This window comes from Numenius arquata, chromosome 12 (genome assembly GCF_964106895.1).
Source record: "Numenius arquata chromosome 12, bNumArq3.hap1.1, whole genome shotgun sequence".
NCBI classification, from domain to species: domain Eukaryota; kingdom Metazoa; phylum Chordata; class Aves; order Charadriiformes; family Scolopacidae; genus Numenius; species Numenius arquata.
This window is the reverse complement of record NC_133587.1, coordinates 44,359,477-44,381,121: the sequence shown is the minus strand read 5'-3', so window position 1 is coordinate 44,381,121 and position 21,645 is coordinate 44,359,477. Positions and strand designations below refer to the sequence as shown.

At 57.2% G+C, this 21,645-nt stretch overlaps 1 protein-coding gene across 1 annotated transcript; it reads left to right on the top strand.

Annotated features, from left to right (window-relative positions):
• Window positions 1-29: 29 nt before the first annotated feature.
• On the top strand, window positions 30-7,618 carry CSPG5 (chondroitin sulfate proteoglycan 5). The gene is made up of 5 exons (XM_074156882.1): window positions 30-93; window positions 1,626-2,913; window positions 4,038-4,226; window positions 5,584-5,656; window positions 7,454-7,618. The coding sequence occupies exons 1-5, from the start codon at window positions 30-32 to the stop codon at window positions 7,616-7,618; spliced, it is 1,779 nt and encodes a 592-aa protein (XP_074012983.1).
• The last annotated feature ends 14,027 nt before the right edge of the window (window positions 7,619-21,645 follow it).

The following is a 21,645-nucleotide window of genomic DNA, read 5'->3' as shown; positions in this document are numbered from 1 at the left end:
GGCGGAGCCCCGGGTCCCTCCATGCCGCCATGGCCCCCGCGGCTGCCCGGCCCCGCGCCGCACTCGCCCTGGCCCTGCTGCTCGGTGCCCTCGGTACGTACCGGGGATGGGGGGGGGGGGGACGGACGACACGGATCCTGCACCGGGGGGGGGGGCGGGTCCCCGGGTGGGCAGCGGAGATGGGGGGGCAGGGGCTGCATTCCTCTGCAGGCACCCCGGGGGGGGATCCCCTTGCCGGGGCTGGATCCGCTTGGGAGGGGAGTGGATCCCTTTGGGGCGGGGGGCTGGTTCCCTTTGGGGGGGGGGGGCTGGATCCCTTTGCCAGGGGCTGGATCCGCTTTTGATGGGGCTGGATCCCCTTCCCAGGGGCTGGATCCCATTGCAGGGAGCTGCATCCTCTTGCAGGGCGGGCTGGGTCCCCTCGCCGGGGGCTGGATCCTTTCCGGGGGGGCTGGATCCCCTTCCCGGGGGCTGGATCCCTTTTTGGGGGGGGGGGGGTGCTGAACCCCCTTTTAAGGGGCTGGATCCCGTCGCAGGGAGCTGCATCCTCTTGCAGGGTGGGCTGTGTCCCCTCGCCGGGGGCTGGATCCTTTCCGGGGGGGCTGGATCCCCTTTGGGGGGGCTGGATCCCTTTGCCGGGGGAAGCTTGATCCTGTTGCAGTGGGCTGGATCCCCCTTATGGACGGGGTGCATTTGCAGGAGCCAGAGGAGGGCTGGATCCCCTTGGAGGAGGGACTGGATCCCGTTGCAGGGGGCTGGATCCTCTTGTGATTACGGGGTGCACTTGCAGGAACCCGGGAGGGCTGGATCCCCTCGTAAGGGGGTTGGAATCCATTGCCGGGGGGTGGGGGGGGAAAGGGGGCTGGATCCCCTCGCAGGGGGGGCTGGATTCCATTGCAGAGGGCGCTGGATCCTGTTGCACGGAGCTGGATCCCCTCGGAGGGGCTGGATCCGGTTGGCGGGGGGGGGCTGGATCCCATTGTGTGTAGTGGGTGCACATGCAGGAACCAGAGGAAGGGCTGGATCCCCTCGCAGAGGGGGCCGGATCTATTTGGGGGGGGGTGTCCCCTTGCAGGGAGCTGGATCCCCTTGTGTGTGTGTGGGGGTGCACTTATGGGATCCAGAGGAGGGCTGGATCCCGTCATTGGGGGGGCAGGATTCTGTTACATGGGGCTGGGTCTCATTTTGGGGGGGGGGCTGGATCCTGTTATATGGATTCCCCCCGGTGGGGGGCTGGATCCCCTTGCAGGGTTGGGAGAAGCCGGTTCCCCTCACTGGGGGGGCTGGGCCAGAGGTAGCTTAGCTTGAGGGGGGGGGTGCTGTGTCTTGCTGGGGGGGGTGACAGAGTTGGGGGGTGATGACTGGAGCTGTGGCGGGTGTGGGGGGGACCCACAGAGGGGTGTTCCCCCCTTCAGTCCCTATGAGAGGCTGTAAAAGACTTGCGGTGCAGCCCCCCCACCGCCACCCCCAAAATGGCTTGTCGTGATGCTGGTGGGTGTGAGGTTGAGCTGGTGGGGACCCACCAGGAGGGGGACCCACCAGGACACCCCCCCCGGCCGCTGTGGCCTCCCCAGGGTGCGAGGGGCACCTCTGACACGTCTTTTCTCTCCTTCTCCCCCCTCCAGCATCCGAGTGGCCCCCCCAAAACGCCAGCGAGGCCGAGGGGAGAGACTGGGAGGGCTCTCTGGAGAGCAGCTCCCTGCGGTGGGACCCGGCGAGCAGAGACCCCCCGGGGGGGCCCAGCAATGGCACCGGCCCTGGGGGGGCCACAGCAGGTGGCGAGCCCCTGGCGGGACCCCAGCTAGAGCCCCCTGGGGGGGACACAGCTGCCACCACGGACCCGGCGGCGATGCTGGAGGGGTGCGCGGGGTGCGCCGGGGAGGGGGACGCCAGCGCTCTGCCCCCCAAAGCCGGCTCGGCGGACGACGGCCACGCGGCAGTGACCTGGCCCGGTGACGGGGGGACGGTGGCAGTGGCCCTCGGCAGCCCCGAGGAGCCGGGGAGCGGCGAGCGGCCCACGCGAGCCTCCTTGCCCGGCCCGGGGGGCTTTGGGGAGCTCACAGCCGCCCCGCCGAGCCCCCCCGGCCCACAGCTCGCCACCGACTCGGCCGAATCCGACCTGCTGCTGGTGGCCGGGGGCTCGGCCGTGCCGCGGACCCCCGTGCCGGGTGATCCCAGCCTTGTGCCGGGGGCCTTGGAGGACTCGGGGCTCTGGATGGCCACATCCAGCCCGGCCCCGGCGCAGGGGGCTCGCGGCCGGACGGATCTGACCTGGCTGGAGGAGCCCATCACCGCCGCCACGGGCCCGGCCGAGCCGCCGGCCGACCGGACGGCCTCGGAGATCATCGACGTCGACTACTACGACCTGTTTGAGGGGGGCGAGGGGATGGGGGGCTTCCCCGGGGGCAGCCGGGGGGCGGCCGGCTCGGCTCGGCAGCGGGAGCCAGAGGGGGCGGCCACGCCGTGGGCCCTCCACGAGCTCTACGACGACTTCACGCCCTTCGACGACGCCGATTTCTACCCCACCACCTCCTTCTATGCCGACGGGGACGAGGAGGACGAGCTGGAGGAGGATGAGGAGGAAGAGGAGGAGGAGGAAAATGGGGGGCTGGAGGACGAGAATGGCTACCGGCCGCCCGCCTCGGCCGTGCCCGGTGTCCAGCCGGCACCGCGGGACCCCCGACCCACCGGCCGCCGTGACGTGGCCCCGCCGCAGCCCTCCGGCGTGGCGGGGGGCAGCCCCACGGCGCGGCCACGGCCGGGGGAGCGGGGCCAGCCGGAGAACGGCACCGAGTGCCGGAGCGGGTACGTGCGGCACAACAGCTCCTGCCGCTCCGTCTGCGACCTCGTCCCCAGCTACTGCCACAACGGCGGCCAGTGCTACCTGGTGGAGAGCCACGGGGCCTTCTGCCGGTAAGGGAATGGGGGGGGGGGTGTGCATGTGGGGTGCTCTCTCTCCATTCTTGTGCACCCCATCCCTGGGCTCTCCATCCCCCTGCACTCCATTCCCGGGATCTCCATCTCCAAGCACCCCATCTCCGGGCTGTCCATCTCCCTGCACCCCATTCCCAGGCTCTCCATCCCCTGTGCGCCCCATCCCTGGTCACTCCATCCTCATCTCTGGGCTCTCCATCCGTGTGCACCCCATTCCTGGGCTCTCCGTCCATCCATCCCATCCCCAGGCTCTTCATCCCCCTGCACCCCATGCCTGGTCTCTCCATCCCCATCTCTAGGTTCTCCATCACCTGCACCCTATCCCTGGGCTCTCCATCCACCTGCACCCCATTCCCAGGCTCTTCATTCCCTGCACTCCATCCCTGGTTTCTCCATCCCTATCCCTTGTCTCTCCATCCCTGGGCACCCTATTTCTGGGCTTTCCATCCCCATGCATCCCATCTCCAGGCTCTCCAATCCCATCCTTCGTCTGTCCATCCCCTGTACACCCCATCCCCGGTCACTCCATCCCCCGCACACCCCATTCCCAGGCTCTCCACCCCCCCGCACCCCATCAGGGTCTCTTTGCCCCCTCAGCCCCCTCCCACCGGGACACGTAGGGGCTTTCCCTGCCCCCCGAGCGGCGGCTGGCCAAGGAATTAGGTCAGGGCCACGCAGCCGGAGCTCCGGGGCCGCCGCGCTAATCGGCCCCGGCAGATTGCGCCCGGGGAGAGCCGATGCCGGCTGTGCCGTACGGCTCGGCACACGCCGTGGGGCTGGCACTGAGCCCGGCTGCACAGGAGGGGGGGGGACACACACAAGCATCACCCCGGTGTCCCCCACCGTCACCCATCTCACCTGGCCCCAGTGTTGGGGGGTGGGAGGGGGGTGTCACGCCCCCTGGGGACCCGTTAACCTCACCCCCCCCCATCAGACACCCGTGATCTCTCCCCGATCGCAGATGCCGGTGTCCCCTGAGGATGCTCTGTGGGGTGAGGGGACGCGTTTGTAGGGTGAGGGGGACGCGTTCGTGGGGTGTGTGGGGGGGGATGGGACGGGACACGTTTGTGGGGTGGGGGATCCCTAACGGCGTCCCCTCGCAGGTGCAACACGCAGGACTACACGTGGCACAAGGGCACGCGCTGCGAGGCCATCGTCACCGACTTCCAGGTGATGTGCGTGGCCGTGGGCTCGGCCGCCCTGGTGGTGCTGCTGCTCTTCATGCTCACCGTCTTCTTCGCCAAGAAGCTCTACCTGCTCAAGACGGAGAACAGCAAACTGCGCAAGACCAAGTGAGTGGGGGCGGGGGTCACACGACAGGGCTGGCACCCCTAAAACTGTCCCCAACCCCTCCGGGGTGGCACCCCGGTAGCCGCAGAGGTTTGGGTGGTCTCAGCTCCCGGCGGTGGCACCGGGGCTGGATGCAGTTCCCCGTCCCCGTGTGGTGTCATCGCCCGTGGGGACAAGGTGACGGTGGGTGGGAAAGCTCCCGGAGGCGGGTGCCCTGCGGGGGGACGTGGCTTGTGGTTCCTGCTCCACCGTTAATCCCTTAAAGCTGCTCCTGACTGGCACCAGTTAATCTGCTGCACTGGGAGCTGGGGGCCACCAGCTGGGCTCACCAAGCCGCCCAGGGGCCACCGGAGATGGTCCCCACTCCGTCCCCGGGGAGAGGGCAGGGGAAGGTTGGGCTCGTCCCCCCCCAACCCCAGCGATTGCTGCCCACCTCCCCGCAGCCGGGGAGGAGAGAGCCCTCCCGGCCAGGGTCCCTAATGAGCTGTTAATTAGTTTTTGGAAATGCCAAGTGTAATTAGCAGTGAAGCTCCGTGCCAGCCCGTGGGTCTCCCTCTCCAGCCCTGCCCTGGGCTGCCCTCACCGCTCCCCTGCCCACCCCAAACCCCCTGATCTGGGGGCATTTAGCCCCCTCCAAGCCCCCAGATCTGAGGCATTTAGCCCCAAACCTCCATCGCTGGAGATATTTAGCCCCAAACCCCCACAGCTGGGGGTATTTACCTCCAAACTCCCTGATCTCAGAGCATTTTGTCCCAAATTCCCAGAACTGGGGACATTTAGCCCCCAAACTCTTGATCTGGGGGGCATTTAGCCCCTCCCCAAGTCCCCAAATCTGGGGAATTTAGGGCCAAACCTCCATCCCTGGTGACATTTAGCTCCCAAACCTGGGAGCTGGTGGCATTTGGCTCCCAAACCCCTAGAGCTGGAGGAATTTACCCCCAAAACTCCAGATCTGGAGACATTTAGCCCCCCCCAAATCCTTAGAGCTTGGGGTACGTAGCCCCAAACCCCCACAGCTGGGGGTATTTAGCCCCTAAATCCCCAGGTGTGGGGACATTTAGTCCCCGTATCTCCATCCCTGGGGACATTTAGTCCCCAAATCCCCATAGCTGGGGGCATTTAGCCGTACCCCCCCCCCTCCCATATCTGGGAGCATTTAGCCCCCAGACCCTCAGACCAGGGGGTATTTAGCCCCCAAACCCCCAGATCTGGGGGCATTTAGCCCCCAGACCTCCAGCACTGGGGACGTTTACCCCCCCCCCCAACACCGGGTTCACCCCAAAACGTGGCCGGGGGCACGGGGGGGGTGCTCGGTGGCGTCCCCGGTCTCACCGCCGCGCTTTCCTCTCCCCCCGGCAGATACCGCACCCCATCCGAGCTGCACAACGACAACTTCTCCCTCTCCACCATCGCCGAGGGCTCCCACCCAAACGTAAGGAGGCTTCGTGGCACTGTCCCCCCCACCCCAAGCTTGCCATCCTACCCTTGTCCCTCTGTCTGCCCATCCCCCCTGACGATCCCATCCCTGCCTGGGTGACGGTGTCACCACCAAGTCCCTCCACCCGTTCCTGTCCCCCCATCCCACCATGGCCACCGTCCCCTTGCTGTCGGCACCCGCCCCGGTGACCCAAACTGGACCCAGACCAGGCAGGGGGGGGGTCGGTGTCACCCCGCTGTCCCCCTGCCCCGTCCCCTCCTTGCCCATGTGGCACCCCGGGGAGCCACCATCCAGAGTTGCCCGGTGGCTTTGGCTCCGTGCACGGGTGACAGGGATGCGTTGGGGACAGCCGGCGCCGCGTGGCTCCGGCAGACGATGCTCTCCGGCTGCGGCGGGTGATGCCGGAGGGTGAAACACTCCGGGATGCGTCCCGTCCCCCCCCCAGCACTCCCCGTCCAAGGGCTGCCCTTCCAACCTCCTCTCTTTCGAATCGGAACAGAGAGAAGCGAAGGGCTTTGCCGAGCGCGAGCCGGAGGAGGAGCGTAGGTCCCTCTAGCCTTTGCCGTAGCCCACCGCCGGGTTCCCCCCCCCTCCCCGTCTTTCGACCGCCTTTAGCAGCCGTAGCGTCCGCCGCCGCCGCCGCTCGGCCCCGGCCACCCTGGCAGGAGGCTCCCGGAGCCGGCTCGCTCCCCGCTGCCGAGAGGATGAACCTTGGGATGAATTGGGTGCCGCTCCCTGGCGTCTCGCTGGGATCCCCTTTGGGATGCGAAGGGCTCGGTCCTGGGATGGGACCTGGACCTGGATGCCCGGGACGCAGCGAAACAAGGATGTGAAACTCCTGGGAAAGGGGTTTTTGGGGACACGTGGAGCAGCCCCTGCGCCGGGCGAGGAGCTCAGTTCTCATCCCGTGGGGTTTGCCGTGGAGCATCACCCCGGACCAGCTGGGGATCACCCATGGGATCATTGCCCAGAAGATGGAGGTTTCCCGTCCCCGTATGAGCTGGTCCTCGGGTGTCCCCATCCACCCGCCGCTACGATGCCGGCGGGTGCCTCGTCGCCACGGCCCACCCAGGGCTCATCCTGCCCCAACGGCGCCACCGGGACCGTCCGGGCACAGACGTTACCCAACGCAGCCGGAGCTCAGCCCCGGTGCCGGCGGAGCCGCTCTCCCCATGGATGCGGGACAAATTCGGGGTGCAGCCCAGCCCCTGGTGGGGGGCAGAAGATGCTCCCGGCAGCCGTGGGGGGACACGGGGAAGAGGCATCCCCGGCTTTGCCACCGGCGGGGGCCGGCTGTACGCTACCAAACCGCAATAAATCCAACCCCTCGGGCCTCCTGCCAAGCGCCGCTCGCTCGGGGAGTTGCTAATTGGCGTGGGGAGGATGAGACGAGAAATGGGGGGGTAGGGGGACAGTGGGGGGGCGGGTGGGACGGCTCCCGTGGCCAACGTGGCTCTTGGGTGCTGCTGGCGAGTGGCTTTGGGTGGCCGGAGGCACCCCCGAGGTGGGGGACCCGTGGCAGGGAATGGCAACGAGTCACCGCAGGCGGGTCGGACCCTGTCGTCACACACCCCCCCCCCCCCCCGTGCCAAAATATGTGCTGAATTGGGGGGGGGGGGGGCGCATTTGCATTCACCTTTGGGCATCCCTGCCTGCAAGGTCGAGATGTTGGGTTGCCACTGGGGACACTGACGCCTTCACCCGGTCCCCAATGCAGGTGTGTGTCCCCCCTCCCTCCATGGCACAGTCCTCTCCTGACCCCCCCACCCCCATCATCATCTCTCCCGGCAGGACGACCCCAGCGCCCCCCACAAGCTGCAGGACTCCCTGAAATCCTGCCTGAAGGACGAGGAGCCCTTTAACATCCACAACTCCACGTCGCCCAAGCACGACGGCGGCGGCAAAGGGGAGCAGGACGGGGGCGACCTCAACTGCCTGCAGAACAACCTGACGTGAGCAAGGGGAGGAAGAGGAGGAGGAAGAAGAGGAGGCGAGAGCGGGAGCCAGCCCTCCTGTCCCCCCCCCCCGCTGTACAAATCTCCCGGCTCCTTCCCCGTGCCCGGTATCTCTTTATTTTTATTTTTATTTTTTTTTTCCCCGCTCCGTGGCATGCTTTGGTGTGTTTTGTACAGAGGAAAAAAAAAAACAAAAACAAAAACAAAAACCAATTAATTAATAATAATTAATAATAATAATAATAATAATACAAAGCCAAAGGCCGTAAATGGCCTTCGGCCGCGTCGTGTCGTGGGGGTGTTTGGTTTGTGCTCCGTGTCTATCGCTTGGGTTAGTTCAGCGCTGTGATTTCTAAACCTTTGCTGTTCCGCAACTGACTTTTTTTGTACTTTTACCCCACTTTTTTTGAAATACGAGTGAAAACAACAACAACAAAAAAAAAAAAAAAAAGGAAGATCTTGAAATAAAACTTTTTTTTTTTTTTTTCCTTTTTTTTAAAAGTTAAGCCTCTTGCCAGTGCCTGCGATCTCCCGCCACAGACACAGCAGCTCCTTGGTCACTGCTGCCCCGGGGTCCCATCTGAGCATCACCCCGGGGGGGTGGTGGCTGCCTGGTCCCCCCCCTTGCCCTCCTTGTCTCTGCCGGGTCAGGGGTACAACGCGTCCCACCGGAGCGGGGACTCTGCCATCCCAGGGATGCTCGGATGCAGATGGGACAGCCCGGGATATTTGGTGGAGGTGCTTGGGCTCCGTCCCTGTCCCCCCACCAAGGTCACCCCGCCTTGGGGATGTAGTTGTCACCAGCAGCGTGTTCCCAGCCACCTCCTGCCCAAAAGGCCTCCTTTCAGGGGGATTTGGGGCCAAAACGCCACGGGGTTGTCACCTCCCAGCTCCTCCTTTCCATCCGGCAAAACCCCTGGCAGCTTCTGGGGTGCTGGAAGCAGCCCCCCCCTCCCCGATTGCCATCGCCCTGGTACCAAGGTGTGTGGGGGTCTCTCCCTGGGGAACCCCAACGCTCCCACTCGCCCTCCCCTCCGGCCGCGGCTCCCTCTTGCTTCCCGCAGGAGCTGGTTTCTTCCGGAGACGGATTCACCCACGAGCCAAAACTCGTGGCTCCTCGGGAGAGAGGAAACGAAGCAATTAATCAACACCCAATATTAAGCGTGAACACGCACTGGGGATGCGGCCGGTGCTCTGCCCAGGGCAGGTAGGAGCTAAAGCCGCAGTGCAGCGTGTTTTAGACGTCGCCGATGCCTTCCACGAGCTGCTAAATAATTAATTCTCAACTCACTCGGGGAGATTAAAATATGAGGAGGGGGCGGTGGGAGCCGGCAGACGATCCCGGGGGGGTGACACGAAGCGGAGCAAGCAGCTGGACGGCACCGTCGTGGCTTCGGTTGTTGCTGATCCCATTCCAGCACAGAGCTGTACGACAGGTAAAATCATGGATAATCGGCACGGACAGATGCTGGGTGTGATCTTCCCATGGGATTGGGCGGGAGGGAAAGGGAGCTGGAGAGGGATGAGCATCCCTATGGTGGGAGGGAGAGGACCTGTGCTTGTGGAAGAGGAGGAAGAGAAGAAGGGCATGTGTAAGGAAGGGGATGTTGGAGGAGATGGGGAATGACATGGGTTTGTGGGTGAGAAAAGCCTGTGGGGCTGTGAGGAAGAGGAGGGAAAGGGCTCCAAGGGGATGGGGGAAGCCACCCCACATCTCCAGCTGCCCTTGGAGGGAGCCAGCAGGGAAGGATTCAGGGAGATGCGGGGTGGGATGGGGCGGATGAGCGAGTCCAACCAATGAACGTGCAGCTGCATGGAAACTCTCCTTGCTGGGATCCTTCCCAACGGTGCCTGCGGGTCCAGCTGGACACTGCCTGGGGAGAGAAGAAAATCTCCTTTGCAGGGAAGAAGCAGCCAGTGTAGTGCTGGTCTCTTGACCAGACAGAGAAACTCCATCCCAGTTTTGCTGGGCACGGCACAGCCCCTCCATCATGGATGGTCCCACCTTGGAGGTGAGGGTGGCACAGCACAACCCCTCCATCACGGATGGTGGCCACCTTGAAGGTGAGGGTGGCACAGCACAGCCCCTCCATCAGGGATGATGGCCACCTTGGAGGTGAGGCTGGAATGTCACAGCCCCTCCATCATGGATGGTCCCATCTTGGAGGTGAGGCTGGTGTGGCACAACTCCTCCATCACGGATGGTGGCCACCTTGGAGGTGAGGGTGGCACAGCACAGCCCAAACATCATGGACAGTGGCCACCTTGGAATTGAAGGTGACATGGCACAACCTTTCCATCCCAGCACAGCCCCTCCATCCCACATCTACCCTGGCTTGACACGGAGTTGCCCATCTTGGGAACCTCCCAGGTGGACAAGGTAGCAACTGGTGTTGCTCATCCTTCTCCACCCATTTTTTGCCCTGTCAGAGGAGCTCAGTGCGTGGCCGAGGTGGGCAGCGGGGGACCAGCCCCTCCAAAAGCCGGGCTGGTAACTCCTCGGTGTTACCCCCTCGTTTAAGAGCAGTGAGGGGAGGACATGAGGAGGAGTCGGGGGGACGGGTGACATCCTTGGCCCGGCTCTCAGCTACAGCTGCTCCCCCACACGGGCTGCAGGGACTTATCGGGATTCAGGGCAAAATTGGGTCACAAGGATTTAAGCAGGTCTAAAGATGCTCCTGTTCATGAAACACGTTGGAGAGTGGCGGGAGGACTCCGGGATCTGGGTCTGACCCCCCATAATCCCCCTCCTCACTGTGCCCGCTGCTTCGGAACCTACTCACCTACCCGGCGTACTCCCATTTCCCGCATGAAGAAACAACCTCCGTTCCCCATCTCATTCCAGCCGGACACGAGCCCTGGAGCCCCATCTCGCTCCGGGGTCAGCGTCCCTCGCCGTGCCTCAGTTTCCCCCCGTGGGCGACAGCATGTCCCCAGCCCGTGGGCTCTCCTCCTGCTCTGGCTTTGCCGGAGTGCAGAAAGAGGGAGGAGGAGCACGGTTTTGCACGTGTGGGTGCACCATCGGGATGGAAGGGGGGCAGCCGGGCTCCCCGTCAGCGCCTCGAAGAGCATCCACCGTGTGCTGTGCCAGTCACCAGAGCTGATTCCTTGGGCCCTGCGGAGGAAAACAACACATGGGCTTTAATCAAACGCCTCATCGCTTTGAAACGGCGAGGTTACGGCCAGCTATTAAATTTAAATGCTTGGTTAGTTTGCCCAGGTCAAGTGCATCTACGCTAATGCACGTAGCATGGGCAACAAACAGGATGAGCTGGAAGCCATGGTGCGGCAGGACAACTATGACATAGTTGCCATCACGGAAACGTGGTGGGACGATGGTCATGACTGGAATGCTGCAATAAGTGGCTATAAGCTCTTCAGAAGGAATAGGCAAGGAAGGAGGGGGGGGGGTGTGGCTCTGTACATTAGGGAGTTGTTTGACTCTATAGAGATAGACTCCAGTGATGAAGAAGTGGAGTGTTTATGGGTAAGGGTGAAAGGGAAGGCTAACAAAGGTGATTTTGTGCTGGGAGTCTGCTATAGACCACCCAACCAGGATGAGCAGGCTGATGAGGTATTCTATAAGCGGCTGGCTGCAGTCTCGCAAACGCCAGCCCTTGTTCTAGTTGGGGACTTCAACTTACCAGACATCTGCTGGAAATATAACACAGCAGAGAGCAGGCAGGCTAGGAGGTTCCTCGAGTGTATGGAGGATAACTTCCTGACACAAATGGTAGGTAAGCCTACCAGGGGAGGTGCCTTGCTAGACCTACTGTTCACAAATAAAGAAGGGCTAGTTGGGGACGTGGAGGTCGGAGACAGTCTTGGGCTTAGTGATCATGAAATGGTTAAGTTTTCCATTCATAGTGAGGTAAGGAAGGGGATTAACAAAACCTCCATCTTGGACTTCCGGTGGGCAGACTTTAACCTGTTCAGAACCCTGGTTGGGAGAGTCCCGTGGGAGGTAGTCCTGAGAGACAAAGGAGCCCAGGAAGGCTGGACGCTCTTCAAGAGGGAAATCCTAAAGGCCCAGGAGCAGGCTGTCCCCATGAAGCGCAAAATTAAAGGGCGGGGAAAATGGCCGGCCTGGATGAACAAAGAGCTCTTGATGGGACTTAAGGAAAAAAGGAAGGTTTACCACCTTTGGAAGAGGGGACAGGCAACTCGGGAGGAGTACAGAGATTGTGTTAGGTCATACAGAGAAAAAATCAGGAAGGCAAAAGCCCAGCTAGAACTCAACCTGGCCATTAATATAAGGGACAACAAAAAAAGTTTCTATAAATACATCAACAAAAAGAGAGTGACAGAGAATGTCCATCCCTTACTGGATGCGGGGGGAAACCTTGCAACCAAGGATGAGGAGAAGGCTGAGATACTTAATGCCTTCTTTACCTCTGTCTTTAATAGTCAGACCAACTACCCCCAGGGAGTTCAGCTTCTTGGGCTGGAAGATAAGAATGGAGAACAGAACAACTCCCCTGTAATCCAAGAGGAAGTAGTTAATGATTTGCTTATGCACCTGGACACGCATAAGTCTATGGGGCCGGATGGCATTCACCCAAAGGTTCTCAGGGAGCTGGCAAGAGAGCTTACCAAGCCTCTCTCCATTATTTATCAACAATCCTGGTCAACAGGAGAGGTGCCAGATGACTGGAGGGTGGCCAATGTGACGCCCATCTACAAGAAGGGCCGGAAGGAGGATCCTGGAAACTACAGGCCTGTCAGCCTGACCTCGGTACCGGGAAAGATCATGGAGAGGATCATCCTGAGTGAGCTCTCAAGGCATGTGCAGGGCAGCCAAGGGATCAGGGCCAGCCAGCATGGGTTTATGAGAGGGAGGTCCTGCCTGACCAACTTGATCTCTTTCTATGACCATGTGACCCGCTTTCTCGATGAGGGGAAGGCTGTGGACGTTGTCTACCTGGACTTTGGTAAGGCCTTTGACACCGTCCCTCACGGCATTCTCCTGGAGAAACTGGAGAATCATGGCATAGACAAGTGTACCCTCCGCTGGATAAAAAACTGGCTGGATGGCCGTGCTCAGCGAGTTGTGATTAATGGAGCAAAATCTGGTTGGCGGCCGGTCACCAGTGGTGTCCCTCAGGGCTCAGTTTTGGGGCCAGTCTTGTTCAATATCTTCATTGATGATCTAGATAAGGGGATTGAGTGCACCCTCAGTAAGTTTGCGGATGACACCAAACTAGGTGGGAGTGTTGATCTGCTTGAGGGTCGGCAGGCTCTACAGAGGGACCTGGACAGGTTGGACCAATGGGCCAAGGCCAATGGGATGAGGTTTAATAAGGCCAAGTGCCGGGTTCTGCATTTCGGCCACAACAACCCCAGGCAATGCTACAGGCTTGGGGAAGAGTGGCTGGAAAGCTGCCTGGCAGAAAAGGACCTGGGAGTGTTAGTGGACAGCCGGCTTAACATGAGCCAGCAGTGTGCCCAGGCAGCCAAGAAGGCCAACGGCATCCTGGCCTGTATCAGGAATAGCGTGGCCAGCAGGAGCAGGGAAGTCATCGTGCCTCTGTACTCGGCACTGGTGAGGCCTCACCTCGAGTACTGTGTTCAGTTTTGGGCCCCTCACTACAGGAAAGACATTGAAGTGCTGGAGCGTGTCCAGAGGAGAGCCACCAAGCTGGTGAGGGGTCTGGAGAACAAGTCCTATGAGGAGAGGCTGAAGGAACTGGGCATGTTTAGCTTGGAGAAGAGGAGGCTGAGGGGAGACCTCATTGCCCTCTACAACTACCTGAAAGGAAACTGTAGAGAGGCGGGGGTTGGCCTCTTCTCCCAAGGGAATAACGACAGGACCAGAGGAAATGGTCTGAAGTTGCGGCAGGGGAGGTTTAGATTAGATATTAGGAAGAATTACTTTACTGAGAGAGTGGTCAAGCACTGGAACAGCCTGCCCAGGGAGGTGGTGGAGTCACCATCCCTGGAGGTATTTAAGAAACGTGTAGACGTGGCTCTTCAGGGCATGCTCTAGTGCCCGGGATTGTTGGTTTGTGGTGGGGTGTTGTGTGTGGGGTTTAGTTGATGGATGCTGCTTGCTTTTTTTTTTTTTTTTTTTTTTTTTTTTTTTGGGGGGTGTTGTTGTTTGTTGGTTTTGTGTTGTGTTTTTTTGTTTGTTTGTGTGTTTTTGTGTTTTGTTTTTTTTTTTTTGTTTTTTTGTTTTTTTTTTTTTTTTAATGTGGTTGGACTCGATGATCTCAAAGGTCCCTTCCAACCACTAAGATTCTGTGATTCTGTGATTCTGTGATTCTGTGAGACGGCCTTTTGTGGCCGGGCGAAGGCTGGCACCGGGATGCGGGGTGCGGAGGGAAGGGAATTGGCATCGGCACCGGGTCTGTCCTCCTCGCTCCGTCGTCCCCTTTTCTCTCGCAGACACATAACAGGATTAGAGCCGCGACCCCGAGACAAGGAGCCTTTTCTTCCTTCTGACGAGCTCCGGCTGCCCGAAACAAAACCGCCGGAGTCTCGATTCACCACCCAAGCCCTGGCCAAGGATGGGAGAAGAGCTCGGAGCAGCGGCTCCATGGTCCTCAGCAGGTTGTGAGCACCCCAGCTGTGCCCAACATCCTTGGCCTTTCAGGAATGTTTGGAAGGTGAGGTTGGCCGCCTCCTTTCTCCTTGGTCACTCATCCACGTCCTCCTCCACTGGCTCCCTTTGACTGTAGCTGCTGTCCAGACGTCTTCTGGTCGTACACGTCTACATGTGGTGGGCTGAATCCCACCCTTGCTGTCCCACCCCCAGCCTCCCAGGACCAGGGAGAGGAGGGTAAGCCTCGAGGCACCATTCCCAAACCCCTCTGGAACTTCCCTGGGAGCTCCTCTGCCAACCCAATTTCAAGGGGGCTTAAAAGAACCATGGGGACAGATATTTTTTTTTTTAGCAGGGCCTGTTGTGATAGGACAAGAGATAATGGTTTTAAACTAAAAAAGGGGAGATTTACACTAGATAGAAGGAAGAAATGTTTTATGCTGAGGGTGGTGAGAGCCTGGCCCAGGTTGCCCAGAGAAGCTGTGGCTGCCCCATCCCTGGAGGGGTTCAAGGCCAGGTTGGAGGGGGCTTGGAGCAACCTGGTCTGGTGGGAGGTGTCCCTGCCCAGGGCAGGGGGTGGAACTAGATGGTCTTTAAAGGTCCCTTCCAACCCAAATTCTGTAATTCCCAGCACAGGGATGCTGCCCAGTGACCCAAGCATGGGTGGTGAGGTATGTTTGGGAGATGTGTCCTCCAGGTCACTGTGGGGAGCTTGTGGGAGCATCTTTGCCAACATCCAGGTCTTCCTGCCACCACCAGGCTGCCTCCTGGCTCGTTAGGAGCCCTCACCTGGTATGTGTGTAGCCAGAAAGCATCGGGATCTCAGTAGTTAGCGATGGGAAATACCAATTACTCCATTATTCTCGGTCTCGCTGTAAGAGGGAGCGAATCCAGCATTAAACTGACTCCGTGTTGGATTTAGAGCGAGGAGAAAAGCAAAATCCTCTTAGCTGCATAAACTGTAAAATGCTCGGTGTGGGCAAGAGCAGCTGGGCGTGCAGTCGCCAGCGTGAGCGAAGGGCTGGGGACGGCTGTAACCACGGCAGCCCCTCGTTTGTCACTGCTTTGTCCCATGCTGGCCAGCAGGAGGGCTGGGTGAACTGGTTCGAGAACTGGGTGAACTGGTTCTGCTGGGAAAGGGAGAGAGCAGGGTGCCCAAAACGCTTGCAGGCATCGATGGCCACCACAGACTGATTTGAAACGTAAAGCCAGGAGGCAACTTGGCCAAGACTAAACGTGGAGCGACCGAGCTCAGAACCCTGGTGAAGGGATGTGGAAGAAACGGGAAATAAAAGACAAGGGGACCCCGCGACGGTGGGAGAACTGGTGAGTGAGATCTCATGGGAGGCACGTCGAAAGGTGAAAGGAGTTAAGGAAACTGGCAGTTCTTCAAAGAAACGATGCAAACACCACACATACAAGCCATCCCAAGAGGAAAAGTAAGAGGGACCAGCTTGGCTGCATCGCCAAGGTCCTCGCTGACCTCAGGCTCAAGAAAAAAAGTTTACAGAAAGTGGGAACTAGGTCAAATTGCTAAGGACAGTTATAAGAGTAGCATAAGCATGTGGGGAAACATCAGAAGGGCCAAAGCACAAATTGAGATGGAAATAGCAAGCATCATTAAGAAGAAGAAAAGACTGCATCAGCAGGAGGAGAAGGAGCAAGGGAGCGTTGGTCTGGGCCCCGTGAAGAAGGAAGGCAACTGACAAAGGAGGCTGAGAATTCAAGGGTTTCACTGCTGGTTTTTTTTCTTAAAACCAGTCTTAAAAAATGCCAACTGCAAGCAGATGCCTACCACAATAAATAAGATCTTGTGCCCTCCACCGAGAGAGTGTTGACTGCAAGAAATGAGAATACTAAATAGCGTACACAGATTGGTTAGGTATTTTCTGAACTTCATCCTGTGGTAGAAAACCAGTTAAAGCCACCTCTGACCTATTAGGTAGCATACAGTTTTACAAGACCGGGTCCGGTTTGAGGCCAAATCAGGAAAGATGCGGCCCACGGGAGAAGGTTCAGGGGAAGCAAGAAGAGAGATGAGAGATCCAGAAAAGACAGGCTCTGTAGGGTGGGAGAACTGACCACCAAGGGAGACATGAGAACAGTCTCCAAGGGTGTAAAGGGCTTCTTCAAAAAGGCTGGGAATAAGTGGGGTCTGTGGTGGCATGTCAGAAGAACCCCCCCCAAAAAAAGGTGAACTTCACGTGATGATGAGCTTCAGCTGCCAGAAGAGACAGTTCAGAGCGACATTAGGACATTTCCCAACTGGAAGGAGAAAGCACCACAAGGACAGGCTGCCCGGGGAGGGCGGGCAGCTCTCCTCGTAGAGGTCATCCAGAGTAGGTTGGATGCGTCTCTGTGTGACCAGAATTGCTGACTCTCCCATATGGCCAGGCTGTGACATTGCCGGTCCCCTGGGTCCCACTCGGCTTCATTTTCTATGATTCTGTGTTTTTTTCTACCACTTCTTCGCACAGACAGAGGTGTGGCTGAAGCGTAAGCTGGTCTGGACAGTACACCCAACTTTTTGCTTCTTTCACTCCCCAGTATTTCTCGATTCAGCAATATCGCTCAGATCTATGTACACAATTTGCATGTATTAAATGAATTAGCAGTCATTCTGCAGAAGCCCCTACGAGCCTCAGTCTTGAATGAAGGTCTCCTTTTGCCAGGTGCTACAAAAACGCAGCCTGAAAATATGGTTCCAGCTTCTGAGAGCTCCCAATTTAACTGCGAGGCAAGAGACAGCAGATGGAGACAATCTGTTGGGTGGAAGAGTACAAAGAAGCAGTGAGACAATACTGGCTGGCATGGCAGACAGCGGGGTTTAGCACAAGACGAGCCAAACTTGCTGAGGTTTTGCGCTGACTTTGGGAAAGAGGAGATTTCGGGAAGGACTTGGGAGATGGGGAGATTCTTCTATAGCTTCTGGGTGGTGATCGAGGCCAGGGATACAGACATGGAGGGGAGAAGGGGAGCTCTGAAGTTGTCTGTATTGTCCTCAGGCTGCTAAGAGTTTGTTGTGAGATGGGCAGAAAAAGGAGAGGGCAGGAAAAAAGGAGCTGTGGGAGAACTCCGTGTTGGGAGGACAAGAAGGGGGTGCTGCAGGAGTGATCAGAGAGGCAAGAAGAAAAGCAGGATGGGACAAAACAAGGAGGAATCAGAAGAGGATCAGGAGTGTGAAGGATGAGGGGATGCCGGCGGATGGGAAGGGCAGAGAATCTGGCAGAGAGCGGTGTCTTCAGAGAGCCCGAACACCTGCATCTGGGAGAGGAGAAGGACGGCGTCTTCTCTGCCCGCTTTGATCCCATTTTGCTCACAGCCATCCTCAGGATCTCAGCGGTTCCCCGCCGAGACGACTTTGCTGCCGGATCCCCACTGGTTTCAGCACGTTTCCCGGGGACTTTTTTCAGTCTCTGCTGGAAAAGGCCTGGAGACCCCTCACGGAGAGCCAGCAGGCATTTTGCTTCGAAATGGTAAAGTGAATTTTAAAGGTGACCTGAAAATTGAATCAAAACTCTTTTTCTTTTTTTTTTTCCCCTCCTTGCTTTATGAATGCAGTAAATGATTCTTCACAGCCACCGGGCAATCAGCAAACAAACCGTCGTTAAATGTAGCAAAGGATATTTAGGCTCGACATAAGCAGCAAGTGGATAAAGTGGGGATAATGAGGCGCCGGGAAAGAAATGCTGAGAGAGAGGGTGTAGAGCCAGCGTCGCTGAAGGTTTTTTCTAAGAACAGGTTGGACAAACATCTGTCAGGAAAGGTTTAAGTTGAGCTGATTTTGCCCGGCGGCAGGTGTTGCTCTATCTACACGACCTCTCCGGGTCCCTGTGGTCTCATGCTCAGTGATCCTGCGATGCTTCTGCTGGGCTTGGTTTTTTTGTTTTTTTTTTTCTCTCATCAGAAATGTCAGGCCCGCTCTTCCATCCCTCCGCCGCAGTCATTGTCTCTGCAAAACAGGTTCATGAGCTTCGTCTTCACTGGGGGCTGACAGAATGGCGATTCTCAATCATTTTCTCCTGCATTTTGAATAGTTGCTACATACACAGGGGGATATGTATGTGTATACAAATAGGCAAAAAGTAAGATCTGAAAAGGGAAAGAACACAAATCATTGCCGTTCCTCTCTGTTTTCTCTATTCACCTTGTATTTCCTCTGTCCCAGTCGTATCATCTTTGTAACCCCTCCAAAATCTGCCAGGACAACGAATACCCAGACGTGAGACTAACCCACCCTGAAGGGTGTAACTGGTTTCCTGGCTTCATACCACCAGCGTAAGGAGAAGGTAAAACAGGGAGACGTACGCACTGGTGCTGTTCTGTCTTTTTCTTTTGTAGATATAAAGGCAGCTCAGGTGTCCTGGCTGTTTTACCGCATCCTCAGGCATCTAAATTCATATTTATTTTCCCCATCTCCTCCCTGGGTGCTTTGTCCCGGCAGCCCAACCCAAACTGTTCCATGATTCTGTGCTCAGTGGCCTCGGGGAATCACAGACTAGAGGCTTTGTAAATACCTGCAGGTTTCCTAGCAGTGATTTTTCCCAACTGTGGCCAAGCTAAAGGAGTCGGGAACATGGAAGCCAACGCTCCTCGCTCTGCTCCACGGGTGCTACTTGGTCATTTTATCCTCTGTGTTTCTGAGCCAGTCCCTGAGGAAGATGGCGAGGTCCTGTGCCGGGCATGAGGGAGATCTCTGAGCTTGCCAAAAGCGGGAAGAGTGGGTCCAAACACAACGGCAGGCAGCGATGTTTGATATCAGGAGTTGTACATAGCCAGCTCTGGTGTTTGCTGCTGTTTTCAAAGCATAGACAAGCTGGAAAAAAAAAAAAAAACAAGTCAGATGTCTGTATTACTAATGTGATAAAAAGAAATGAGTTTTCCCCTAATTTTCCTATAGAAAAGAGCTGCTAACGGCAGAGGGGTGAGGATGGAGGTTACGGCAGGGTGACATGACTGAGTAACAGTGACAATGGCAGCAGCCGCCCCCAGAGAAGAGCCCAGCCTCTCGCGCCGGGCTCCACGCTCCCTCTTGCCACGGGCTGTCACAGGGAGGGACCCGCTGGCTTAGAAATTCTTTTCAAAGTCTGGCTCTTGCATTTCTTCAGAGAAATTCGGCACCTGGTTCAGCTCATCCATTATTCCCTCCAGCTGCTTTTTGCCATGTCAAGGCCCGGGCATTGAGCGGGCTGAATTTATCCCCCGAACACAAGCTGAGTTAAAGGGACAACTTGCCCATTCCTTTTCTTCGCTGGCCATTGACTCAGCCCAACATCTGCTCTCTTATTAACCTTCCTTGGCCTCAAAGCACCAACAATCTTTTATGACTCAAAGCATTACTAAAGCTTTTAGCATTATATCAGCAACGGTGGAGTTATGTGAAGACAAGAAAACCCTCCCGCTTTGGTACGCTCTTTTTGCTGGGCTGTAATTCGATTTGTGCATTAAAACCCGAAGGGATGGGACTATCCTGGGGAGCTCAGCAATAAGCAACGCCAGCATCTCTGCTGCCAGAAACGGATAATCAAAGGAGGTAAATCCAAGTGCCTTCTCCCTAAAAATCATTTTCCACGCACTCCCATCAAGAAGTCCGGTGCTTTTAGTTAACCCTCCCTGCCAGGCTCTTGGGAATTACCTCAAACACCACAAGATTAATTGTTTCGCTTTGTTCGGTTGTGGTTTTTTTTTTTTTTTACTCTTGGTCATGAATTACTTTTTGCCCACTGCTCTGACATAGCAGAGGAGCTTCATTGTAAGCAGCATTGTTACCTATGGATGCCATATGGCTCCACTATGCAACACTGACAAGGTTTGCTGCATTGTAAATACCGCAAATAAGCATGAAGCAGATGGGAGGGAAGGGGCAACAGTTTTTAACAGCAAAATTCTCACTGCCTTCGCACGGTAACAAGTCATGGAATGTGAGGAGGAATATATTAAGAAGGACAAGAGGTGTTTTGAGAGATGCAGCTGTACTTTGCATGCAGTTTTGGTCCCTTTCCTGCTGCGAAGAGAAGAAGAGAGGATTTTACATTTCATTTACAAGGCGCGTAGGGCTCTGCGGCTCCTGAAGGAGCTGGAAGGAAAGTGCTACAGAGAGAGAAACGCGACAGCGCAGACAAAAGGTGGTCTGAAAATGGCATATTCGCTAGAATACAAATGCAGCCCTAAAGAGAGCTCCCAGGTAGAAACGTCTCCAGGTTCCTCTCTGTCTGTGAACTCCCTTTGCTGCCGTCTGCGCCGCAGAATGGGGCTCTGCAGACAAACCCTGTGAAGAAGGAGGCCAGGAGCCAGACTATTTCAAAGGGCGGCGAAGGAATTAAGGCTCTGGCTGCACCAACACAGAGCAGGGACTGAGCCGGTTACTGGGCTCCCTGAGACCAGACCCAGGTTCCCAGCTCTGTGAAAGGGTAGGAAAACAAAAGCAAAGCGATTTGGACTTTTAAAGAAGCTTTCAGCTAGAGCTTTTTCAGAAATGAAGCCATCAAAGGGGAAGAGAGGAAGTCTTTTCACAGCTAAACAACTGGTTAAAAGACAGGAAGCAAAGGGCTGACATAAATGATCGGTTTTTGCTGCGAAGAGAGATTATGGACGGGATATCTCGGGGTCTGGGCTGAGGCCTGGTTTATCCAGCATTTTCCTAAGAAGGGATGGAGAACGGCATGATAAATTTTACAGATAATACACATAGGAACATAGGAAATAAAGAGAGAAGAACAGCTTCGATGGCTCAACCGAACATCCATACAGCCCACTGTCTTTTCTACAACAGTTGTTCCAGCCAGAAGGTGAGGGAAAACCGAGGCCAAGACAAGCACCTCATGTGTTCCCACAGCTCTTCTCCCACACCCCAGTAATTCCCAGCTCAGGGACTTCCCCAGACGATGGAGACCTCTCTTCCCCAGATTTGTCCCCTTCTCCCATTGATTCAACCTCCTGAAGCTTCAGCAGTGACAATTTGTGGTTCTGAAGAGCCCCCACGCAGGCGTCTCCTCTCTTTTCCTCGGTGCTTCCCACTTATTAGCATCGTTTGATGCCCCCTAATGCTCACAGCAGATGAGAAAAGGCGAGGCTGGTGCATCTTCTCTCCAGGCTCCTCGGCACATCCAGGGCTCCGGCACGTCTCCCCTCAGTCTGGGCAATCCTCATCTGCGTTATGAAAAATCAAAGGTTATCAAAGCTTATGAAATGGAAAGGTGAATTCAGTGCCCCCTCTCCCATCCCCCCCCCCCCCCCAAAAAAAAAAAAAAAAAAGCAAATTCAGGCACGTGGGCAAAAAATAACACTAAATAATGTGGATGTTCATGGTTACAGGCTGTAAATTTGCTGTTGCTGCTCAGCTGCAAGCTGGGAACTACTGTGGCTTGTCCTTTGAGAGCGCCAAATTAATGCTCAGCAGCAATCAAATGTGGTAATAACGTAATAGGAACTATTAAGGGAATAATGGACCCCTCCTGAATATCCCACTGTCCCGTGGCATACTGTAT